This window comes from Arachis stenosperma, chromosome 3, assembly GCF_014773155.1.
Source record: "Arachis stenosperma cultivar V10309 chromosome 3, arast.V10309.gnm1.PFL2, whole genome shotgun sequence".
In the NCBI taxonomy this organism is placed as follows: domain Eukaryota; kingdom Viridiplantae; phylum Streptophyta; class Magnoliopsida; order Fabales; family Fabaceae; genus Arachis; species Arachis stenosperma.
In genome coordinates, this window is record NC_080379.1 from 25,977,421 (window position 1) to 26,003,402 (window position 25,982).

Consider the following 25,982-nt stretch of genomic DNA (forward strand, 5'->3'; position numbering starts at 1 on the left):
GTTGTTTGCTCCAATGGCAGGGATAGAGATGCTTCTCCCATAGAAATCAGGAGTAGGTGTAGTAAAGTCACCAAGCACCTTCCTTGCATTGTTTGCATTGTTGTTGTTTTCGGCTGCCATGTGTTCTTCTTCCCTGAAGAATTCGGTCAGGTCCTCTAAAGGGAGTTGTGCCTTGGCTTCTCTTAGCTTTCGCTTCAAGGTCCTCTCAGGTTCAGGGTCAGCTTCAACAAGAATGCCTTTGTCTCTGCTCCTGCTCATATGAAAGAGAAGAGAAACAGAAAGTGTGGAATCCTCTATGTCACAGTATAGAGATTCCTTGAAATGTCAGAGGAAAAGAGAAATAGAAAGAAGAAGGAGAAGAAGAATTCGAACTTTACTTAGATAAGGTTCGAATTGTGCATTTAGAAGGAGTGGTACTCCATAAATGGAAGGATGTGGGAAGGAGGGAAGAGAATTTTCGAAAATTCATTAAAATATTTTGAAAACATTTTTGAAAAACATTAATTGATTTTCGAAAATCAAAGTGGAAAAGAAATCAAGTGATTTTTGAAAAAGATTTTGAAATTAGAAATTAAAAAGATTTGATTGAAAACTAATTTGAAAAAGATGTGGTTAAAAAGATTTAATTGAAAAGTTATGGTTTTAAAAAGATGTGATTGAGAAGATATGATTTGAAAACAATTTTAAAAGATATGATTTGAAAACACTTTGAAAAGATATGATTTTAAAAATTAATGACTTGCCTAACAAGAAAAGATATGATTCAAACATAAAACCTTCCTCAACAGAAAAGGCAACAATTTTTGAGATGTTCAATCAAATCATTAATTGTTAGTAAGTATCTTTTAAAAAGGAAAGAAATTGATTTTGAAAACATTTGATTGAAAAGATTTGATTTGAAAAAGATTTGATTTTGAAAAACTAAGAAAATTGATTTGAAAACAAAATCTTCCCCCTAGCACCATCCTGGCGTTAAACGCCCAAAATGCTACCTCTTTGGGCGTTAAACGCCCAACCAGGTGCCCTGGCTGGCGTTTAAACGCCAGTCTGCCTTCTTCACTGGGCATTTTTGAATGCTCAGCTTTTTCTGTGTAATTCCTCTGCAGTATGTTCTGAATCTTCAATTCTTTGTATCATTGACTTGAAAAGACACAAATTAAAAAATATTTTTTGGATTTTTAATAATCAAAATGCAAAATGAATCAAATAACAATGCATGCAAGACACCAAACTTAGCAGTTTGTATACTACTGACACTAACAATATGAGAATGCATATGAGACACACAAAATACTTCAAGTCAATAGAATTCAAAGATCAAAACAAAGAAATATATGCATGGATTCGAAAATTATAACAAAAACATGCATTTGACACCAAACTTAGGATGAGACACTAAACTTATGCAAGAGACATCAAATATTTTGGTCTTTTTGGTTTTGTAAATTTTTTTGTGTTTTTCGAAAATTAAGTAGGAAAAGGTATCAAAATTCTTAATGAGAATTCCAGGAATCAGTGCAATGCTAGTCTAAGACTCCGGTCCAGGAATTAGACATGGCTTCACAGCCAGCCAAGCTTTCAAAGAAAGCTTCGGTCCAAAACACTAGACATGACCAAAGGTCAGCCAAATCTTAGCAGATCACTGCTCCAAGAGCAAAATTGATGAGAATCAACAAGCTCTTGTGGTGATAAGTTGAAACCTCGGTCCAATCAGATTAGACATGGCTTCTCAGCCAGCCAGATTTCAACAAATCATCATGAAACTCTAGAATTCATCTTCAAGAATTTCGAAAAAAAAATTAATACCTAATCTAAGCAACAAGATGAACCGTCAGTTGTCCAGCCTAAACAATCCCGGGCAATAACACCAAGAACTTGATGTTGTTGCCGGATCTTGGCACTGATGTTACCAAAAGCTTGCTCAAAACTTGAACAATCCCCGGCAACGGCGCCAAAAACTTGGTGCGCGAAATTGTGAACAATACTTTTTTCACAACTCAAATAATCCCCGGTAATGGCTCCAAGAACTTGGTGCGCTCAATACCATGGCATTACACAACTTCGCACAACTAACCAGCAAGTGCACTGGGTCGTCCAAGTAATAAACCTTACGTGAGTAAGGGTCGATCCCACGGAGATTGTTAGTATTGAAGCAAGCTATGGTCATCTTGTAAATCTTAGTCAGGCAAACTCAGATGTATATGATGATGAACGAAAATAACATAGAAGATAAAGATAGTGATACTTATGTATATCATTGGTGTAAGAGCTTCAGACAAGTGTATGAAGATGCCTTCCCTTCCGTCTCTCTGCTTTCCTACTGTCTTCATCCAATCCTTCTTACTCCTTTCCATGGCAAGCTCGTGTAGGGTCTCACTGTTGTCAGCAGCTACCTCCCATCCGCGCAGTGAAAGCTAATGCACACACTCTGTCACAGTGCTGCCAATCACCGGTTTGGTTCCCTCCCCTACCGGAATAGAATAACTCTTTTGCGTCTGTCACTAACGCCCAGTAGGTTACAGGTTTGAAGTACGTCACAGTCATTCAATCATTGAATCCTACTCAGAATACCACAGACAAGGTTTAGACCTTCCGGATTCTCTTGAATGCCGCCATCAGGTCCTGCCTATACCACGAAGATTCCGAAGAATCCAAGAGATATTCACTAAGCCTCAGATTCTTGTAGAACAAGAATGGTTGTCAGTCACCTTGTTCATGGGTGAGAATGGTGATGGGCGTCAATCATCACCTTCATCATGTTGAAGAACAAGTGATATCTTGGATAAAGAACAAGCGGAATTGAATGGAAGAACAATAGTAATTGCATTAACACTCGAGGTACAGCAGAGCTCCACACCTTAATCTATGGTGTGTAGAAACTCCACCGTTGAAAATACATAAGCATAAGGTCTAGGCATGGCCGAATGGCCAGCCTCCCAATGATCTAAGATAGCATAAAACTCAAAGATAGCTACCAAGATGTGTGTTAAATACAATAGTAAAAGGTCCTACTTATAGAAAACTAGTACATAGATGGGTAAATGACATAAAAATCCACTTCCGGGCCCACTTGGTGTGTGCTTGGGCTGAGCAATGAAGAAATTTCGTGTAGAGACTCTCCTTGGAGTTAAACGCCAGCTTTAGTGCCAGTTTGGGCGTTTAACTCCCAATTAGGTGCCAGTTCCAGCGTTTAACGCTGGGATTTCTTGAGGTGACTTTGAACGCCGGTTTGGGCCATCAAATCTTGGGCAAAGTATGGACTATCATATATTGCTGGAAAGCCCAGGATGTCTACTTTCCAACGCCGTTGAGAGCGCGCCAATTGGGCTTCTGTAGCTCCAGAAAATCCGCTTCGAGTGCAGGGAGGTCAGAATCCAACAGCATCTGCAGTCCTTTTGAGTCTCTGGATCAGATTTTTGCTCAGGTCCCTCAATTTCAGCCAGAAAATACCTGAAATCACAGAAAAACACACAAACTCATAGTAAAGTCCAGACAAGTGAATTTTAACTAAAAACTAATAAAAATATACTAAAAACTAACTAGATCATATCAAAAACATACTAAAAACAATGCCAAAAAGTATACAAATCATCCGCTCATCAGTCCCCCATACCGTGATCCATGGCAATGCCATAGGATCCTTTGTGCTTCCTCTCTAGGTACACATCTGCGGATCATTTCGTCTGCACATCTCTTAAAGAGATATGGCTCATCCCATAGGTAGTACTTGGCATTTGAAATTAATTTTTTTCTTTGCACCCTGCTGTACTCCTGGGGTATGAACCTCACAGCTTTATTGTTTGCAATATCTGCAAACCATGGTTCTTCCTGAATGGCAAAGAGTTGCTCATTTGGAAAGGTCTCAGAGATCTCAGTAGAAGGGAGGGACGCCCCAGCTACTAGTTCTATCCGGGACAAGTGATCAGCTACCTGGTTCTCTGTCCCTTTTCTATCTCTTATTTCTATATCAAACTCTTGCAGAAGCAACACCCATCTTATGAGCCTGGGTTTTGAATCCTGCTTTGTGAGTAAGTACTTAAGAGCAGCATGGTTAGTGTACACAATCACTTTTGATCCTACTAAATAGGATCTAAACTTGTCAATGGCATAGACCACTGCAAGTAACTCTTTTTCTGTGGTTGTGTAATTCTTTTGTGCATCATTTAGAACACAGCTGGCATAATAAATGACGTGCAGAAGCTTGTTATGCCTCTGTCCCAACACTGCACCAATGGCATGGTCACTGGCATCACATATTAGTTCGAATGGCAATGTTCAGTCTGGTGCAGAGATGACTGGTGCTGTGACCAGCTTGGCTCTCAGGGTCTCAAACGCCTGTAGACACTGTGTGTTAAACATAAATGGTGTGTCAGCAGCTAGCAGGTTGCTTAGAGGTTTTGCAATTTTTGAAAAATCCTTTATAAACCTTCTGTAGAATCCTGCATGCCCCAGAAAGCTTCTGATTGTCTTAACATTGGCAGGTGGTGGTAATTTTTCAATTACCTCTACCTTTGCTTTATCCACCTCTATTCCCTTGCTTGAAATTTTGTGCCCAAGGACAATTCCTTCAGTCACCATAAAGTGACATTTCTCCCAGTTTAAGACCAGGTTAGTCTCTTGGCACCTTTTCAGGACAAGTGCTAGATGGTTAAGACAGGAGCTGAATGAGTATCCATATACTGAGAAGTCATCCATGAAGACTTCCAGGAACTTCTCCACCATATCAGAGAAGATGGATAGCATGCATCTCTGAAAAGTTGCAGGTGCATTACACAGACCAAAAGGCATTCTTCTGTAGGCAAACACGCCAGAAGGGCAAGTGAATGCTGTTTTCTCTTGGTCCTGAAGATCTACTGCAATTTAGTTGTAACCTGAATAGCCATCCAAAAAGCAGTAATAATCATGACCAGGTAGTCTTTCTAGCATTTGGTCTATGAATGGTAAAGGAAAATGATCCTTTCTGGTGGCTGTATTAAGCTTTCTGTAGTCAATACACATACGCCACCCTTTAACTGTTCTTGTAGGAACCAGTTCATTCTTTTCATTATGAACCACTGTCATGCCTCCCTTCTTGGGGACAACTTGGACAGGGCTCACCCAGGGGCTATCAGAAATAGGATAAATAATCCCAGCCTCTAGTAATTTAGTGACCTCTTTCTGCACCACCTCCTTCATGGCTGGATTTAGCCGCCTTTGTGGTTGAACCACTGGTTTGGCATTATCCTCCAGTAGGATCTTGTGCATGCATCTTGCTGGGCTAATACCCTTAAGATCACTTATGGACCATCCAAGAACTGTCTTGTGTGTCCTTAGCACTTGAATTAGTGCTTCCTCTTCCTGTGAATTTAAAGCAGAGCTTATGATCACTAGAAAAGTGCCACCCTCTCCCAGAAATGCATACTTCAGGGATGGTGGTAGTGGTTTGAGATCAAGTTTGGGAGGCTTATCCTCTTCCTGAGGAATTTTCAAAAATTCTTTTATTTCCTCTGGTTCCTCCTGATCAGGCTGAACATCCTTGAAGATGTCCTCTAGCTCTGATTCTAGACTTTCAGTCATATTGATCTCTTCCACCAAAGAGTCAATAATGTCAGCGCTCATGCAGTCATTTGATGTGTCTGGATGCTGCATAGCTTTGACAGCATTCAACTTGAACTCATCCTCATTGACTCTTAGGGTTACTTTCCCTGTTTGTACATCAATAAAAGTTCGTCCAGTTGCTAGGAAGGGTCTTCCTAGGATGAGAGTTGCACTCTTGTGCTCCTCCATTTCCAGCACTACAAAGTCAGTTGGAAAGGCGAATGGCCCAACCTTGACAATCATGTCCTCAATTATGCCTGATGGATATTTAATGGAGCCATCAGCAAGTTGGAGACATATCCGGGTTGGTTTGACTTCTTCAGTCAACCCAAGCTTTCTGATAGTGGATGCAGGTATTAGATTGATACTTGCTCCAAGGTCACATAGGGCTGTCTTGGTGCAAGCACCTTCTAATGTGCATGGTATCATAAAGCTTCCTGAATCTTGAAGCTATTCTGGTAAGCTTTTCAGAATGACTGTACTGCATTCTTCAGTGAGAAACACTTTTTCAATCTCTCTCCAATCCTTCTTATGACTTAAGTTCTCTTTCATGAACTTAGCATAAGAAGGTATTTGCTCAAGTGCCTCTGCAAACGGAATCTTTATTTCAAGAGTCCTTAGATAGTCTGCAAAGCGGGCAAATTGTTTATCCTATTCCGCTTGGCAGAGTTTCTGAGGATAAGGCATCTTGGCTTTATATTCTTCAACCTTAGTTGCTGCAGGTTTGTTCCCTACAGAGGTGGTTGGAGAAGCCTTTTTAGAGGGGTTACTATCAGCACTCTCAGGTGTCTGATTCCTCAGTGGCGTTTGAGCGCCAGGACTGGGTGAGAAATGGGCGTTTAACGCCAACTTTTCCCCTTTTTTGGCGTTTGAACGCCAGAACTGGGCAAGGAATGGGAGTTTAACGCCAGCTTTTCCCCCTTTTCTGGCGTTTGAACGCCAGGAGTATTCCTCTCTGGGCTCTTACTGTCCTCAGTGGGATTTTGGGCATTGATTTGGTTATCCTCTGTCAATTGTTCCTTTCTTGGCTTTTTGCTACTTTGAGCAGTGTTATTCAATGTCTTCCCACTCCTCAGTTGAACTGCTTGGCATTCTTCTGTTATCTGTTTAGATAGCTGTTGTTTTGTCTGATTCAACTGTGATTCTATGTTCTTGTTAGCAATTTTGGTTTCTTGGAGCATCTTTTTAAATTCTAATAACTGTTTTGTCATCAGGTGTAATTGCTGATTATGCTCAACAATCTATTCTTGAGGATTAGGATCAGTAGCTACTGCCATAGCTTCTTCTTTTGTAAAGGACTCATTGCTAGAGTATAGATGTTGATTTCTAGCAACAATATCTATAAGCTCTTGAGCCTCTTCAATTGTCTTCCTCATATGTATAGATCCACGCTGAGTGGTCTAGAGACATCTGAACTTTTTCAGTAAGCCCATAGTAGAAGAAGTCTAACTGTACCCACTCTGAAAGCATTTCGGAGGGGCATTTTCTTATCATACCTCTGTACCTCTCCCAGGCATAAAGGGATTCATTATCCTCTTGTTTAAAGCCTTGGATGTCCAGCCTTAGCTGTGTCATCCTTTTTGGAGTGTAAAATTGATTCAGGAATTTGTCTGATAACTGTCTCCATGTTTTTATACTTGTTGTGGGTTGGTTATTCAACCACCTCTTAGCTTGATCTTTTATAGCAAATGGAAACAGTAATAATCTGTAGACATCCTGATCCACCTCTTTATCACGTACTGTATCAGCAATTTGTAAGAACTGTGCCAGAAACTCAGTAGGTTCTTCCTGTGGAAGACCGGAATACTGGCAATTTTGCTACACCATGATAATGAGTTGAGAATTTAGCTCAGTTGCTTGCTTTAATGGGAGGTATACAGATGCTACTCTCATATGCAGCTGTAATGGGGTTAGCATATGACCCCAGAGTCCTTCTGGACTGCTCAATTCCACTTAGGTCCATAATGGAAAAAGGGAATATGATATGGATTCACAAGTAAAGTAAAAATTTTTTTTAAAAAAATAACCGAAAATAGTAAAATAAATTAAATAGAAAATAAAATAAAGATTCGAAAACCAAAAGAGAATAAAATCAAAACAAATTGAAGACTAAATTAATTAATTAATCAAAAAGATTTTGGAATTAGCAATTAAAAAGATATGATTGAAAATTATTTTGAAAAAGATTTGATTTTTTTTTTGAAATAAGGAAAGAGAAAAACAATAAAATGACATCAAACTTAAAATTTTTAGAAAATCAAGCACAAATTTTCGAAAATTTTAAAGGAAAACACAAAAAAGACACCAAACTTAGAATTTTTAAAGATCAAGAAAGGACTAAGAACATGCAAATTCGAAAAATTAAAAGAAAACAAAGGCATGCAATTGACACCAAACTTAAAATATGAAACTAAACTCAAATAAAAGACTCTAAACCAACAAAAATAAAACAGTCCTAATCTAAGCAACAAGATAAACTGTCAGTTGTCCAAACTCGAACAATCCCCGGCAACGGCGCCAAAAACTTGGTGCACGAAATTGCAATCACACTTTTGCAATTCCGCACAACTAACCAGCAAGTGCACTGGGTCGTCCAAGTAATACCTTACGTGAGTAAGGGTCGATCCCACGGAGATTGTCGGCTTGAAGCAAGCTACGGTTATCTTGTAACTCTTAGTCAGGATATCAATAATTCTCAGGTTTAATTGTGATGAGTAAAAGAACATGAAAAAAATACTTGTTTTGCAGTAATGGAGAACAGGCTGAGGTTTTGGAGATGCTCTATCTTCTGAATCTCTGCTTTCCTACTGTCTTCTTCTTCAAGCACGCAAGGCTCCTTCCATGGCAAGCTGTATGTAGGGTTTCACCGTTGTCAATGGCTACCTCCCATCCTCTCAGTGAAAATGTTCAACGCGCTCTGTCACAGCACGGCTATTCATCTGCGGTTCTCAATCAGGTCGGAATAGAATCCAGTGATTCTTTTACGTCTGTCACTAACGCCCAAACTTCAAGAGTTTGAAGCTCGTCACAGTCATTCAATCCTTGAATCCTACTCAGAATACCACAGACAAGGTTTAGGCCTTCCGGATTCTCTTGAATGCCGCCATCAATTCTAGCTTATACCACGAAGATTCTGATTAAGGAATCCAAGAGATATCTACTCAATCTAAGGTAGAACGGAGGTGGTTGTCAGGCACACGTTCATAGGTGAGAATGATGATGAGTGTCACAGATCATCACATTCATCAGGTTTAGGAACAAGTGATATCTTAGAATAGAAGCAAGCATGATTGAATGAAAAACTGTAGTAAGTACATTAATCCATCAAGACACAGCAGAGCTCCTCACCCCCAACCATGGGGTTTAGAGACTCATGCCGTAGAAGATACAATAAGAAACGTGTAAAGTGTCATCAGGTAGAGATACAATGTCAAAAGGTCCTATTAATAGTGAACTAGTAACCAAGGATATATAGAAATGAGTAAATGACGTAAAAATCCACGTCCGGGGTCCACTTGGTGTGTGCTTGGGCTGAGCATTGAAGCTTTTATGTGTAGAGACTTTTTTGGAGTTAAACGCCAGCTTTTATGCCAGTTTGGGCGTTTAACTCCAATTTTTGTGCCAGTTCCGGCGTTAACCGCCGGGAATTCTGAAGCTGATTTGCAACGCCGGTTTGGGCCATCAAATCTCGGGCAAAGTATGAACTATTATACATTGCTGGAAAGCCCAGGATGTCTACTTTCCAACGCAATTGAGAGCGCACCAATTGAGTTTCTGTAGCTCCAGAAAATCTACTTCGAGTGCAGGGAGGTCAGAATCCAACAGCATCTGCAGTCCTTTTCAGCCTCTGAATCAGATTTTTGCTCAGGTCCCTCAATTTCAGCCAGAAAATACCTTAAATCACAGAAAAACACACAAACTCATAGTAAAACCCAGAAAAGTGAATTTTAACTAAAAACTAATAAAAATATAATAAAAATTAACTAAAATATACTAAAAAATACTAAAAACAATGCCAAAAAGCGTATAAATTATCCGCTCATCACTCTACAAAGTAGCCGAAAAGCCCTCTACCTTGGCAAGGCTAGATTTTCCTCATCTCATTTGCCATTTATGCTACTTAGTTGGAGTTGTCATAGAAGGAGACATCCTCATTGAAGAGAACAAACCCATCACTAAGAAAAGGATGGAGCAAACAAGAGAGCCCATTCATAGATCTCAAGAGACGCATGAGGAAGCTCATCATCAAGAAATCTCTGAGATGCCTCAAGGGATGCACTTCCCTCCAAACAACTATTGGGAATAACTCAACACTTCTCTAGAAGGATTGAGTCATGACATGAACCAATTAAGGGTGGAACACCAAGAACACTCCATCATTCTCAATGAGATTAGAAAAGATCAAAGAGCTATGAGGGAGGAGCAACAAAGGCAAGGAAGAGACATATAGGGGCTCAAGAACACCATTGGTCCTTCAAGGAGAAGGCACACCATCACTAAGGTGGACTCATTCCTTAACTTCCTTGTTATTATCTCTCTATTTTTCGGTTTTTGAGCTTCATGTTTGTCTATGTTTGTGTCTTTATTACATGATCATTAGTATTTAGTAACTATGTCTTAAGACTATGAATAATTCCATGAATCCTTCACCTTTCTTAAATGAAAAATATTTTTAATACAAAAGAACAAGAAGTACATGAGTTTCGAATTCATCCTTGAAATTAGTTTAATTATATTGATGTGGTGACAATACTTTTTGTTTTCTGAATGAATGCTTAAACAGTGCATATTTTTTATCTTATTGTTTATGAATGTTAAAATTGTTAGCTCTTGAAAGAATGATGAACAAAGAGAAATGTTATTGATAATCTGAAAAATCATGAAATTGATTCTTGAAGCAAGAAAAAGCAGTGAAAAAGAAGAAGCTTGCGAAAAAAATGGCAAAAAAAAGAGAAAAAAAGCAAGCAGAAAAAGCCAATAGCCCTTAAAACCAAAAGGCAAGGGTAAAAAGGATCCAAGGCTTTGAGCATCAATGGATAGGAGGGCCCAAGGAAATAAAATCCAGGCCTAAGCGGCTAAATCAAGCTGTCCCTAACCATGTGCTTGTGGCATACAGGTCCAAGTGAAAAGCTTGAGACTGAGTGGTTAAAGTCGTGATCCAAAGCAAAAAGAGTGTGCTTAAGAGCTCTGGATACCTCTAACTGGGGACTTTAGCAAAGCTGAGTCACAATCTGAAAAGGTTCACCCAGTCATGTGTCTGTGGCATTTATGTATCCAGTGGTAATATTGGAAAACAAAGTGCTTAGGGCCACGGCCAAGACTCATAAAAGTAGCTGTGTTCAAGAATCAACATACTTAACTAGGAGAATCAATAACACTATCTGAACTCTGAGTTCCTATGGATGCCAATCATTCTAAACTTCAAAGGATAAAGTGAGATGCCAAAACTGTTCAAAAGTAAAAAGCTACAAGTCCCGCTCATCTAGTTAGAACTAATATTCATTGATATTTTGGGATTATAGTATATTCTCTTCTTTTTATCCTGTTTAATTCTCAGTTGCTTGGGGACAAGCAACAATTTAAGTTTGGTGTTGTGATGAGCGGATAATTTATACGCTTTTTGGCATTGTTTTTAGGTAGTTTTTAGTAGGATCTAGCTACTTTTAGGGATGTTTTTATTAGTTTTTATGAAAAATTCACATTTCTGGACTTTACTATGAGTTTGTGTGTTTTTCTGTGATTTCAGGTATTTTCTGGTTGAAATTGAGGGATCTGAGCAAAAATCTGATTCAGGTTGAAAAAGGACTGCTGATGCTGTTGGATTCTGACCTCCCTACACTCGAAATGGATTTTCTGGAGCTACAGAACTCTAAATGGCGCGCTCTCAATTGCGTTGGAAAGTAGACATCTAGGGCTTTCCAGAAATATATAATAGTCTATACTTTATTCGAGTTTAGATGATGCAAACTGGCATTTAATGCCAGTTCCATGCTGCATTCTGGAGTAAAACGTCAGAAACACGTCACAAACCAGAGTTAAACGCCAAAAACAAGTTACAACTTGGCGTTTAACCCCAAGAGAAGCCTCTGCACGTGTAAAGCTCAAGCTCAGCCCAAGCACACACCAAAGTGGGCCCCGGAAGTGGATTTCTGCATTTAGACTTATTTCTGTAAACCCTAGTAACTAGTTTAGTATAAATAGAACTTTTTACTATTGTACTAAGCATCTTTGGATTATCTTTTGATCCTTTGATTACGTTTTGGAGGCTGGTCTCTCGGCCATGCATGAACCATTATCACTTATGTATTTTCAACGGTGGGGTTTCTACACATTATAGATTAAGGTGTGGAGCTCTGCTGTTCCTTGAGTATTAATGCAATTACTATTATTCTTCTATTCAATTCAGCTTATTCTTGTTCTAAGATATTCGCCGCACTTCAACATGATGAATGTGATGATCCGTGACACTCATCATCATTCTCACCTATGAACGCGTGCCTGACAACCACTTTCGTTCTACCTTAGATCGAGCGTGTATCTCTTAGCCTCCATTCCGAAAGATCGGAGTCTTCGTGGTATAAGCTAGAATTATTGGCGGCCATTCCTAAGATTCGGAAAGTCTAAACCTTGTCTGTGGTATTCCGAGTAGGATCTGAGATGGAATGACTGTGACGAGCTTCAAACTCGCGAGTGTTGGGCGTAGTGACAGATGCAAAAGAATCACTGGATTCTATTCCAACATGATCGAGAACCGACAGATGATTAACCGTACTGTGACAAAGCATTTGAACCATTTTCACTGAGAGGACGGGAGGTAGCCATTGACGCCGGTGAAACCCGAACATACAACTTGCCATGGAAAGGAGTAAGAATGATTGGATGAAGGTAGTAGGAAAGCAGAGATTCAGAAGGAATACAGTATCTTCATGCACTTATCTGAAATTTCCACCAATGAAAAGCATAAGTATCTCTATGTTTATTTTATGCTTTATTTATCTTTATATTCGAAAACCATTATAACCATTTGAATCCGCCTAACTGAGATTTACAAGATGACCATAGCTTGCTTCATACCAACAATCTCCGTGGGATCGACCCTTACTCACGTAAGGTATTACTTGGACGACCCAGCCCACTTGCTGGTTAGTTGTGTGAAGTTGTGACAAAGTGTGATTCACGTTTGAGAGCTCCAAGTCTTTGGCGCCATTGTTGATGATCACAATTTCGTGCACCAGGTGGCTTTAGAAAATGAACACATCTAATTTACTATCTAATTCTAATCACTTTCAAAACACATTCATGTAGCTGATTTTGATAATGAAAAGAGGCATAGTTGACACTGAAAACTTACTACCTGGACAGTTCTTCCTATAGGATGTGGGTATCCATCAATTAGAAGGTTTGTAAACTAAATGACAGTGAAAAAGTGGAAAACTAATATTGTGGATTCTAGTTTGAGCTAGAGAGTGGAGAAGGAAGTAAGAAACATCAACAATATCACTGAACCATATTTAATACTCAGTATGTTATATCAAATAGTAAATAGCCATCAAGATATTAGCATAAGCCAACCTTCACATACCTTCTGCATATCATAACCAAAAGATTCTACAATTTTTTGCAATAAAATAAGGAGTCAGCTGTTAGTACAAACAAAAGAGATAATGTTAGTATCAATAATACACTACAGAGTTATATACCAAGAAACAAAATTTTCTCTAGCCAGAACAATACAACAACAACCAAGCCATATCTCATTAGGTTTGGCGCACTAAATGGATCAAACATTACCATCCATAGTGTCCTTATCATAGATCATATCTGTATAGAACTTTAAAACATATTCAAAACACTTGGCATTTGTCGAAAATTTGGCATGCAAAAGCATAAACAACACAAAATAACACTAACAAGTATTCTTTGCAACACCAATTCAAAATTCAGCACCAATGACATGAAAAATCTACAGCATTTTTAGTGACTCATCAAGGTATCAGTCAATCAATCCAAACAACTTGAAACTCAACCTCAAAAAGCTCTGAACAACATGTTTAACTATGTATAAACTAACACTAATTCTAATCAGAAAATCCTAATTCTAACCTAAACTCAACTAACAATAGAAAATAATCTTAACCAAATCAAATTAACACTAGAATCAACATATAACTAATCCTAAATTAACTAAAACATAGAAGAAAATGTGATATGAGAACCTGAGTTGAAGAACAGAGCAAGAGCACAGGAGAGAGAGATGCAGTGGTAGTGACCAGCCGCTGCTACGTTTGAACTCGCTGAAATTGGAGTGGCTCTGTTCTAATTCTGCAAGTAGAAATGAGGGAGGCAGGGGCGAGCTAGAGAGCCACAGTGCGAGGTTGTAAGGAGGAGAAGAAGATGGTCGCGGTGGTGCTGGATAGTAGCCGGCGGCGAGACAAAGAAGGCAGGAGATATGGGAAAAGAAAGAGAGAAAGGGTTTTCACAGGGGTTGTTCGGCGAAGGTGGAAGAAGAAGAAGAAAGAAGGGGAGAAGAAGAAGAAGAAGAAGATGGTGGTGGTTCTGTGGTTCTGATGGAGACGCTGGGGGTAATTATCGATGGTGGCATTGCGTTGGTGGTCGAAGAGAAGCTAGGGTTGGAGAAGGGGGAATCATTTAGACTTCAGAGCTCTGAACTTGGTCGAGTGAGTAACGGAGTGCTTAGGACTTTTGGCTCTCTTCTTGATTTGATTTGTGGCCGTTGGGAAGAGAACCGTCATTGTCTTGGTTCTTTTTGTAGCTGAAATGCAAACCTCTTCCATAACTGCCCAATCTTATTAATTTGTGGCGGTTTGATAAACAGCCACCAATTAGCCGCCACTATCTTTCGCATTTGTTGTAGTGATATAAAATTACTCATATCTAGAATTACAGGCACAGTCCTATAAAAAATAAGTTGGTATATGTCTTATCAAAAGTTAAAACTTTAAAACAAATTTATCCTCGTTCTAAATTATCTTAATGAAAAACTATCTGTCAAAAAGTAAAATTATACATATTAAGAAAATAATGAATTAATCTTAATAGTATAAAAATTTATATTTACTGCTAAATAAGTCAATATATTAATTAATATGGTGATTTAATTCTTGTAATTAAATAAGGATATTATTGAAAATAATAATTACAATGCCATGCATGCCAATAAAAATGAAAAAAATAAAATTTTTGTTATGAAAATATTTCAACAAAAATTTTAAAATGAAAAGTTAATAATAATTTAATAGAGACCTAATTTAAAAAAAAAAGACAAATAGTACTATTATTTTGCATAATCAAAAGTGTCATAATTACTATTTGAATAATTATAAAAAATTAATTATTAATCAGTTAATATTTCAATTTTTTATCGTAAAATTAACTTTTAACATTCATTGTTCGAAGAATTTAGAATTTAGAATTTAAAACATAAACATAATTTGAAAAGAGAAACTCTTAGAGACCAGTAATTTTAATATTTTTGGCTATTATTTAATCAGCATAAACACTAAATTATCTTTAATAAATAAATTTTACTAATTCATATGTGCAAACTGTATTGATTTATGTGTGTAAATAAACTCTGGTAAATATAAGTGCAAATTTTTTGTGTGTGAAATCTCTATAATTATAGGTGCAAATTATTGCTAACCAAATGTTGACAAAAAATGATAATATCTACTTATCATGTAGCATTGCTCTAAATTAAGTGATAGTAAAAAAAATAACTCCCTAATTGAACTCATTTACCTTCATGAAATGGCATCTCAAGGAGGAATTGAGTCAAACAGATCTCCTCCAACATACACTACAAGAAAAATGTTGAGTATCATTGGAAGAAATCGGACGGTATAAACCTCATCAATAAATCTTTTCGGTCAAATTTTTTTCGTCTGACAGTAATTATCGTCGGATACTGCGACAGATTACCTGCTCAAAAAATTATTTAGGTACCGGCAGATTTTTCGACGGTAATGTTGGCGGCACAATATGTTGTTTCTCGCACTATTACCATGAAATTATTCTCTCGGTAAATTCGACGGTAAAGTCAATTTTTTAAAAAAGAAATGTGAAATAAATGGTCAAATTTTAAATAATAGAAACCAATTATTTAAAATAAATTAAAAGTCAAATAAATCAAATAAATACAATCAGATAATAAATTGAAGCATTAATCACTAAAGATCCAAGTAGTTCTCGTCGTTGTCCTCCCACAGTAAGAGGAGTTCGATTGTGGAGACTTGCGACCATGTGGCCGAGCTCATCGTATAAATTTCCTAAGAGTAATTTGGAGAGGCACAAAACTGATGAACTTTCATGGATTAAAGCAGCAAGAGGTTGATAGAGTCTTTGCATAGTGATACTACGTGAGCAGAAGACAACAGTATTCATCCAAAAGTATAAAAAAGCTACATGTTCATCATCAGAAATGGGACTATCACCTTGTCCCATGTTATTTTTTACGATTTCTCTATAAGATGAGTTGTCCCAATTGATTTTATATTTTTTTGTTGGTTCCATGTTAGGAAAACTATTGATCCCTGAAGGAGGTAGTCTTGTGATAGCTGCCAAATCGAATAGAGTCAGACCAAGTTGAATGAAAATACCTTGGAGAAAAAAAGTTAACCAAGTTGAATCCTGAGAGAAGTGTAAAGAATTTGAGAAAAGAAAAAGGTTTTTTTCTTGCAGGAGCTATATAAGAAAAATATAATGTATATGAAGGGGAAGTAGAATGGTGTTGTGCCAGAAATGAACGCATGATGAAGAAGTTTCTGGAAAAAATTTAAAAGATTAATGAAGTGAGATATCGATAGAGGGAAGCTGAAAAGATAAAGCTGATAGGAAGTTGAACGTCCAGAATCAATGAAAAGTGTTCATGATGGAATACGCATTTAATGGATGTGATAAGTGGAACAGTTTTCCAAGTTAGTGTCAGTTATGGACTTCAAACGTTTTTTGAATTTGAAATTTTTTTAATCGATGAGCTTTTTTATTTTTGATAATTTGGAAGTTATCAATTTAAGGGGACAAATTATTGATTGAATATTTTGGTATATCGGTGAAGTGTATAGATCAAAAGAAAGATAATCAACCTCAAAGGACGTGGTACGATGTACTTGAGTTAGTCGAAAAGATAAAGCCATTAATTTAGTTAGTCAAAATCGAAGGCATTACTTGTTTGGATCCTGTCGGTGGGTTTAGGGTTAATCGAAGGAAGGTTATCGATAAGTGAAATAGGTTTGATCGATAAAGCTTGTCAAAATAGGATTAAGCAATCGGAGCAATGATAATGTTAATAATCAAGGCAGTTGAAGACGGTTATCCATCATTTAAGTGGTAGAACGGTTATGCTTAGATTTCTTGCATATGGAGCACATGATGGAATTTGATTGGTTGAAAAGATTTATAAATAGATAAAGTTTAGAAGGAACAAGAGCTGAAATTCGGTTTCAAAAACACTCTCGTACACTCATATCCTTAGAAACTTTCTGAGTCTGCAAAGAGTTTTCTTTTCTGTAGGATTCCTTCCATATCTTTACATTTTTTAAGTTTCTTGCAATTTATTATCTTTTTTGCAATTTACTTTTCTTTGGCAAACATTTTCTTTTCTTTTAATATTTTTGTATTGTATTTGAATTCAAAGTCTTTCAACCCTGTTGAAGGCATTTTGTTATTTTTCTTTAATTTTAAGGTCATTTACTTTACTTCCTGTGTTTTTAATTTCAAGTTGTTTAAATTCCTTTTACTTTTCAAGTTTTTCTTTATCTTTTCGTTCAAGAACAAAATCTTTGATACACGTTTAAAATTCGGTACTCACAAAAGATGAGTAGATTTTACTCCCAGATATTAAATATTAGATATTAGATATTGAATCAATCACGATTTGCTAAAAATATGCATAACAACTTGAAAGAAAATAACAAAATAAATTAACTTCAAATATTCATATACATTGACACTTCATGATCTTTCTATATATCAGACTGAAAATTTGTAGAAATTTAGTGTAGTTTGATGTGTTGAATGGAAGTCCCAGTAAAATTCTATAGCTTTCCTGTATTTATAGAAAAAAATATGGACTGTAATGAGTGATTATTAATCTCTTATTCACATTTTTATTTGGGCAATTTATATAAATAAAAAATAAATGAGAGAAAGTGTTACGTAAATACAACGAGAGGAAAAACCAGACGCAAATCCAACAAACCTCATTATATGTAATCCGCGACACTTTAACGCAGAATCCATTTACACGTAATCCGCTACACATTGTCACACGAATTACGTTTAGAAGCAAAAACACATAAACCACTGTAGCGGTTTATGAAGAGAAAGGCCCAAAGTGTATTCCGCGAGATCCTGTAGGGGATTACGAAGGAGTTGGCTCACTGTATAAACCGCGATATGTTTCTTAACAATCTTACTGCTTGGAAATGGCTATGTGTGTTTGGCAAACGCGTTGGAGAAAAGAGAAGTGATTCCATCTCTGAACACACGTTCACGCCGAGCTAAAATTGGTTGCTTCTGTGTTCATGTTCATGGTGGCTGATTACTGTTGGAAAATTAGATGAGAAATTTTTTTGTTCCAATATTTTTTATCAAAATCTTTTAAATTTATTTCAATCACTAACAAGGTGAATATTTTGATTTTCTTTATTATTTTTAGTACTCTCTCATATTTTAATTTTTATATTTTTTTTGTTTATATGATATATGTGGTTGGTTTTATGAAATTTTTATTCTTTCTTATCTATATGATTTTTTTTCTATTCTTTATTTGATGTACTCTATTTTTGTTTTGTATAAAAAAATTATTTTTTTTGGATTTGTAAAATTTGTAATTGTAATTATTATATAATACGTTTATTATCAAAATTTTGCATAATATAAATTATGATCCTATCAAAAAAATATAAAATAAATAAAAAATAATTATAAGTAACAATAGAATCATAAATAATAAAATTTTATAGTTTAAAATAATATTAAATTATACTGATAGTATTAAAAAAATTATAGAATATTTTCTTCTTATTTGACATTATAAAATTTATAATACTCTCTTTCATGGTTTTATCTTTTATTGTATTTATTTTATTTATATGATAAATAATTTTTATATTATTTCACTCCTGATCTTTCATGTATATTATTATTTTTTGCAACATATATTATATAAATAAAATTTAAACCAGCCACCATGAACATAAACGTAGAATGAAGCAGATTACGTATAAATGGAATATGCGTTAAGGTGTCACGAATTATATGTAATGAAGTTTGTTGTATTTACGTTTGGTTTTTCCTATTGTTATATTTACATATCACTTTCTTTCGTTTATTTTATTTATTAAATTGTCTTTTTTATTTTACTCTCTCTCCAAATTTAACTACCTATATTCTTACTGTATTTTGATGGTTAAGTAATAATTTTCACATTCATTTCAGACTAAGGGGTCAAATTTATTTTCCACGTATTATTTGCACTTTTTTAATTAGACCTGAAATTTTTTTTTTACTCTAACTAATTTTTGTCGTCCAAAACACTGTGTTATTAACGAGGTCGAAAATTTGTGCTAACAGAATCATTGATGTGATGGATGTATGTGGAAATTGTTTCCCACGTTTTCATATTGATATAGAACGTGGAAACTGAAGAAATTGTTTGGCACTTTCCATCCACTTAATTATTTATGATGTATGAGGAAAGTGTTTGCCACTTTCATCTAGTGCTATATATATATATATATATATATATATATATATATATATATATATTATATATATTATCTCTGAAACAGAAATAGATTCATACAATAATGAATACAGACAAAAGGAGATGAAAATAAATGTTTTTCTTATTTCCTTTTAAGAAAGCACAGCAAATACATGAATTTTTTATTTTATGAATAGAGAAAAATAAACAAATTTAACAAACAATACATTCAAACGCATCTTTATATATGATGCTCCATTATTTCACGAAACACTTCTTGCTACTTGCATTTTTATGGAAAGATTTCAATGAGAGATCTTAATCCCAAAGCTGATAAGTTTATCTTGTAGCTACTAAAACCAGCTGAGAAAATTAAGTTTGCCCATTCTTTTTCATTTCTCTCTTTTCCGTTGACTTCTACCATCATCAACATATCAAAGAAAAGTTGGGTTTCAATTGATTTATTATCTCCATCACTCTTTTCATCATCCACTACCATATCAATGACAATAACTTTTCCTTTTCTTCCTTTGCTTCTTGTGATTGCTTCTTTGCAGTTCTTTAGTATTTTGATACATTTCTCATCATTCCAGTCATGCAATATAAACTGCATTATTTCATGCAACGTAAACATTATAATGAACAATTAATAGGTAAAATTACATAAAATTATTACCTAGAGAGTAGTTTAAGTAAATTTTTCTTCCAAAAGAAAAAAGAGATTAAGTATTATTGGTCCCATGCTTAATTATGTTAGTTTTAACAACCATCACCATTATTGTATTCATTATTGGATCTATCTTTAAACTCCTAAATTGAATAATTTGGCTCAACTTGTTCCTTGTTTTGGAAGGTTTTTCTTGTTTGGAAGCGTCTTTTTTTAAGTAATATTTTAATATGTTCTTCCCAAGAAGGCAATAACTTTCACACACACTACTATAAATCATGATAAGATAATCAATTTTGGATGATTTAGTAGTTAGTTCACTAATTTGTAATTTATTAATCAATAATATATTTTTAAATAAAATTTCAATCTACAACATATAAATTTTTAGCCTGCTAAATTGAATGAGACATTACTAATTATAATTATTTTTTTTCTGGTAAACTCATTACTAACAATAATAAATAATGATTTTAGTTAATATATATTTTAAAAATATATATTAAATTATTAATTGAAAACGTTAGTTTATATAAATATTTAAAACTTTAAGTGTTTAGTATATTTATTTAGAAATAAAAAACTTCTACTAATAATATAGTCTTGTATCTCTTTAACGACTAAATCATAAATAATATAAAAATGATCCGGCTATAATTTATAACACGATTTATTGGTCATTGGAGACATCATTATTAATTCTCTAATTTTAATATACATATATGTAAACAGAAATACCACGCGTACAAGTTTTATTGTAAACTAAGTTTAACTAAGTTGAATAATAAAATTAAGGTGAGTAAGTAAGTAAATATGATGAGAATAATTTTTATTGATATTAGACTAATTTAATTTATTAAAATTTTAAATTTTAAAAATTTAAGTACAAACGTAATTCAAAAGAAAAATTTAACTGATAGTAAAATAAATAAATAACTCCCTAATCGAACTCATTTACCTTCAAGAAAATGGCATCTGAAGGAGGAATTGAGTCAAACATATCTCCTCCAACATATTTGAGATTCCCAGTTCCTTGCAAGCCATGAACAACATGTGGAAGATCAAACACAACACACTCCATTTGTGGAAACGCCTTAGCAAGAGCCTTAGTCATAGTTCCTGTGCCTCCACCAACATCAACCAAAGAATCCAACCCTTCAAACACATCCTTACACTTGTCAAACAAAATACTTGAAACAAATGGAGTATCGGTTTCCATGGCATCATTGAAGAACTTATTGAGTCTTGGCTCAATACCAGCATATTCCCAAAGTGCCATCCCATGCCTCATGTAAAACGATGTGGGACTATCGTTTTTGAACCATGCCGGTAAATCGTACCACGGTTTTGTTAAAATGGGATCAAGCATGGCAGACAAGAAAGGAAAAAGACTCATAGGATTGTCTTTGAGCAACAACTTAGATGCATCGGTTAAGGAATAACTCGATTCTGGATCGCCTTTGGAAGAGATTTGTTTAGAGAAAAAGCCAGAATGAGTCAAAATTCGCATCAAGCGGTGGATGGATTGTGTTTTGTTGGGATGGATTTGTAGAGAAGAAATGAGTTTTGAGAGTGGCATGGGTTGGCCATGGTTGTGTATGGCGTCTGGAATTCCCAAGTCAATTGCACATTTGAGGGACATGGAATTTATGAAGCTGAAAATGTGGTTCCATACATGGCTTTGAGATTCAAGCAATTTGGAAGCATGGTCTACACCATTGGATTCCATTAGTATTGCTACCTGAACCAGAAGTGTATTGATCTATATGTTTGTTTTCATTTGTGGAACAATAAATTACATGGGTCTATTTATAGAAAATTCTTGTGTGTGTCATAATAATGAAGGCGTATATTAATAATAAAGTACATACTATATTGCTAAAAGTTTAACAACAAAAAATGCAATTATCTTTTAGATTTTGTTTTATGTACAATGTGTTATATTTAAAGAACTTTTAAAATAATCAACATATTAGATATATACTAAAATTAGCTATCGATATTTAAAGTATATATTAAAATATAAAATATATATTAAAAATAAGTTAAACTATGTATGTATGACTAATTTCAGTGTGCAAAAAATATTTTGTAAAACAATATATTCAAATATGAATCTCTAAGTGAAAAACACCTTTTGTAAAATGATAATCTCTCTTGCAAGATATGTAAATATTTTTTTTCTCTATTTATTAATATACACTCTCTATTTGACTAAAATATACATTCAATAATCATTATATATATTAATAATAATTATTTAGTTTATTCAGATTATAATATTTAAAATAATATAAAATATTTATTTTAGTTTTTATGAATAATTCATGATTAATAATAAAATATTAAACATACAACAATAAAGATCTATTACGTTAATAATAAATATATATTTTATTTTTATTATTATTATTTAAAATAACCATATTTAATTATTATTATTACTATTATTATTATTATTATTATTATTATTATTATTATTATTATTATTATTATTATTATTATTATTATTAAATATGGTTTAAGTAATAAGTTTTATTTATCCTTATAAAATTATCTTTTCGTTTTCGTTCATGTAAAATTTGTTAAGTGCATAATCGCATCCAGGTTAAACGTTAACGTTGCAAGACAGACTAAAATAAAAAAGCTCCTAAATTTTATTGGAACAAAATCAAACACAAAGAGAACTTATAAGAACTAAAATTAAAATATAAATAAATAATATTTTATAAAAACTAAAAGCTTTTGTGTAAATATTCAACTTACTTCCTGAAATTTCACACTTAATTAATAAAGCATTTCAGTACCATGCATATAATATGATTCCCGTTAGTCAGATGCATGATTTCTCTGAAAAATGTAGAGCAATTAATTTTGATAAGCTAATTTAAGTTTTGGTAAATTGATTAGCTCGCTTATTTATTTAAATAAATAAGTATAAAATTTGAATTTTATTATATATATATATATATATATATATATATTAGTAATAATAAATTTCAAAATATTTTAAATAAATTAAAATTAATTATTAAAATTAATTATTATATATTTATATATAAATATATATTATTTAATTTATTTTTAATATATATTTTATATTAATGTTAGATTTAATAACTGATTTTGATGTGTAAATAATATTTTAAATTATAATAATATAATAAGCACCACTCTTTATATGAGGGAAAGATGTCCGCGTGATCAACGCTGTCATGCGATAAAAAATAGTTTTTGTTTGCGTATTCTGCTACGTATATTTATAATTTTCCAACAATGCCTATGCTATTATATCTTTACAGATGTCGTATTATTTTTTTCAAACAAAAAAAATAAAAAACATTAGTATCAATATACTTTTATGGAATATCTATTAAAAATGAAAAATTAAAAGAAAATACAGATACACACAATAACCAACGTCGGATCAAAGTTATATATTTAAATCATCAATATATTTTTTATGGAATATCTTTCCTCTTTTGAGTTATATTATTTGATGCTTTGGACCCCACCAGGTTTATTTGGGTAAATCTTAGTTTTTGTCTTTTTCGTTTTTTGATTTGCTGGACCCCACCTGTTTGGGTCATTTGTCTTCCTTATCCTTACTTTAATTTATGATGCAAAATTATTAGAGTTAAATTTCATAGTGGTCCTGAATTTGCACTCGATTTTTAAAATGGTCCTTAAGCTTGTACTAGCCTTAATATTATTCTCGAATTTAATATAAGTATTTTACGGTCGTCCCTGAAATATTTTCTAGAGAATATTTCTTAACGGCGCGCTGACGTGTATGGAGAGACACCACGTTGGATATCTGACGTGGCTGTTATCATTTTTTAACTCAATTTAGTCTCTAAATTATTTTATAACCATAATCTCCAATTTATTATCAAAAATCACTCTGTTTCTTCTTTTCTGCTCTCCTTCGTCTTCTCTGCCATTGTTGAACTGCCATTGTTGAACGTGATTTGAGTGGGTCATGATGGGTGGAGTAATAGTTGAAGTATCTGGTGGTGTGATAATTGGTTTGGCCCTTACTTCCTTAATTAATTTTGGCATTGAATACTTTGCAAGCATTGTTACATATGTTGTCACATTTTGGTTGGGAGGGGAATAAGGCCCGACTCCATGCATCTCTTTGTCATTTGGAAAGGTACTCTCATACTTCCTTTTTAGCTCTCTGAATTTTCATCATCCCCTCAATGAATCCCTCTTGAGTAGTAGATCTTACACACTCCCACAGTAATCCTCTAAGTTCATTGTCTTTCCACTGCTTATTGAAATTTCTCCGCAAGTGCTATACACAAAATCTGTGGTGGACATCAGGGAAGACCTCCTGCACAGCTGTGATTAGCCCCTACACGAAACTACTGAAATTAATAACTTACAATATCGGGACCCAAAATGGTCCCTCACCTTACATAAGTGACATAAAAATAGTCCCTACACATACATAAGTGACATCAAATTAATCCCTACACATGTATAAGTGACAGCAAATTCATCCCCACGATTTATTAAGTTCTACTCCTACCCCATTCTATCAATACTGGCAATAACAATGTGTGAAACAAACCAGTAAATATAGAAACAGAATCATGAAAACAAAATATGGCTACAAAAAATACATCAACCTAAGGAGTTCAACCCTTACTAAAATACAATAACTAGTAAATAGCAAAGACATCGTTACCTTTTACATTTCCAAAATAAAACACCATCCATTTTGGGTGTAGCTTTCTAGATCCTCATGCAGCAGCTCAAGAAAGCACCTCCAGCTATTCGTATTCTCCACTGGTATAATGGCATATGCAATGATGTAAATGGCTGTCAAGATTTGTCTACCAAATCTGATTTTCTGGAATGCTCCATTAAGCCCTATTAGAGGTCTGCATCCCGCCCTAAATCCATTCTTGCACCCATCCAGACAAATATATATCTTGTCAAAAGTGGGCTCTTCTGCGGGGTTGGGATGAGAAATTGTTGTGATGCGCACAGTAGAACCAGGATTGGACTTCAGGAGAGTCTCACCATAGTCTCTCACTATCCCATATTGTGCAGCTGCATCACCATACACAATGTGTCTTGCATCTCCAACTGCTCTTGTCAGTGAAGATTTGTCCAAGTCCAAGTCACATTTGCTTTTGAAGTATGTTAAAGCTTCAGAGTGCTTCAGATTTGGAAATTTTCTAAACTTCTTCACCAACTTGTTTGCTAATCACCCTTTGTTAGCTAATTTATTTTTTGTCTCTCTTGGGCAGGTATGATCATCATTGAAGGTTTTAACTTGCCAGCAAACAATCTCACTATCCTTAGAGATATAGATAACTCATGGACATTTCCCACCCCTACATAAAGTCCTGCATCATACATTATCATTTTTTTTGAATCTAACTCTTCTATCTTTCTGGATGCAATACTCCCTCACAGCCTCCTTAAAATCCATCTTCGTGTTGAATTTCATCCTTACCTCTAATTGGAGTTTCTCAAACCTTGTTTCTTCTCTAAAAACAGGAAATGAGTCATCATCCTCTGAGTTAGGGGTGTCTTCATTTTTTCGGAATACCAAGAATTTGTCCCATCTAACTCATCATGGTATACATCATGCGAGCATTATAATCTCTAAAATTCGGGCCTTCATCATAACCTCAATTTGCTGTCTCCACCCATCATGACCCACTCAAATCACGTTCAACAATTGCAGAGAAGGCGAAGGAGAACAGAGAAGAAGAAATGGAGTGGTTTCTGATAATAAATTGGGGATTAAGGTTATAAAATAATTCAGGGATTAAATTGAGTTAAAAAATGATAACAGTCACGTCAAATATCCAACGTGGGGCCTCTCCATACACGTTAGCGTGCTGTTAAGGAATATTCCCCGGAAAATGCTTCAGGGACGACCGTGAACCACATGTGTTACATTCGGGGATAATATTGAGACCATTGCAAGTTTAAGGACCACTTTGAGAGTCGAGTGCAAGTTCAGGGACCACTTTGAGGTTTAAC

General features: G+C 34.7%; 1 protein-coding gene across 1 annotated transcript; it reads right to left on the bottom strand.

The window, feature by feature from the left end:
* Nucleotides 1–19,443: 19,443 nt before the first annotated feature.
* LOC130966280 (probable O-methyltransferase 3) lies at nucleotides 19,444–21,740 on the bottom strand. Its single transcript, XM_057891067.1, has 2 exons — nucleotides 20,932–21,740; nucleotides 19,444–19,913 (listed from the first exon to the last, which is right to left on the bottom strand). The coding sequence occupies exons 1-2, from the start codon at nucleotides 21,700–21,702 to the stop codon at nucleotides 19,599–19,601; spliced, it is 1,086 nt and encodes a 361-aa protein (XP_057747050.1). The 5' UTR covers nucleotides 21,703–21,740; the 3' UTR covers nucleotides 19,444–19,598.
* Between the last annotated feature and the right edge of the window lie 4,242 nt (nucleotides 21,741–25,982).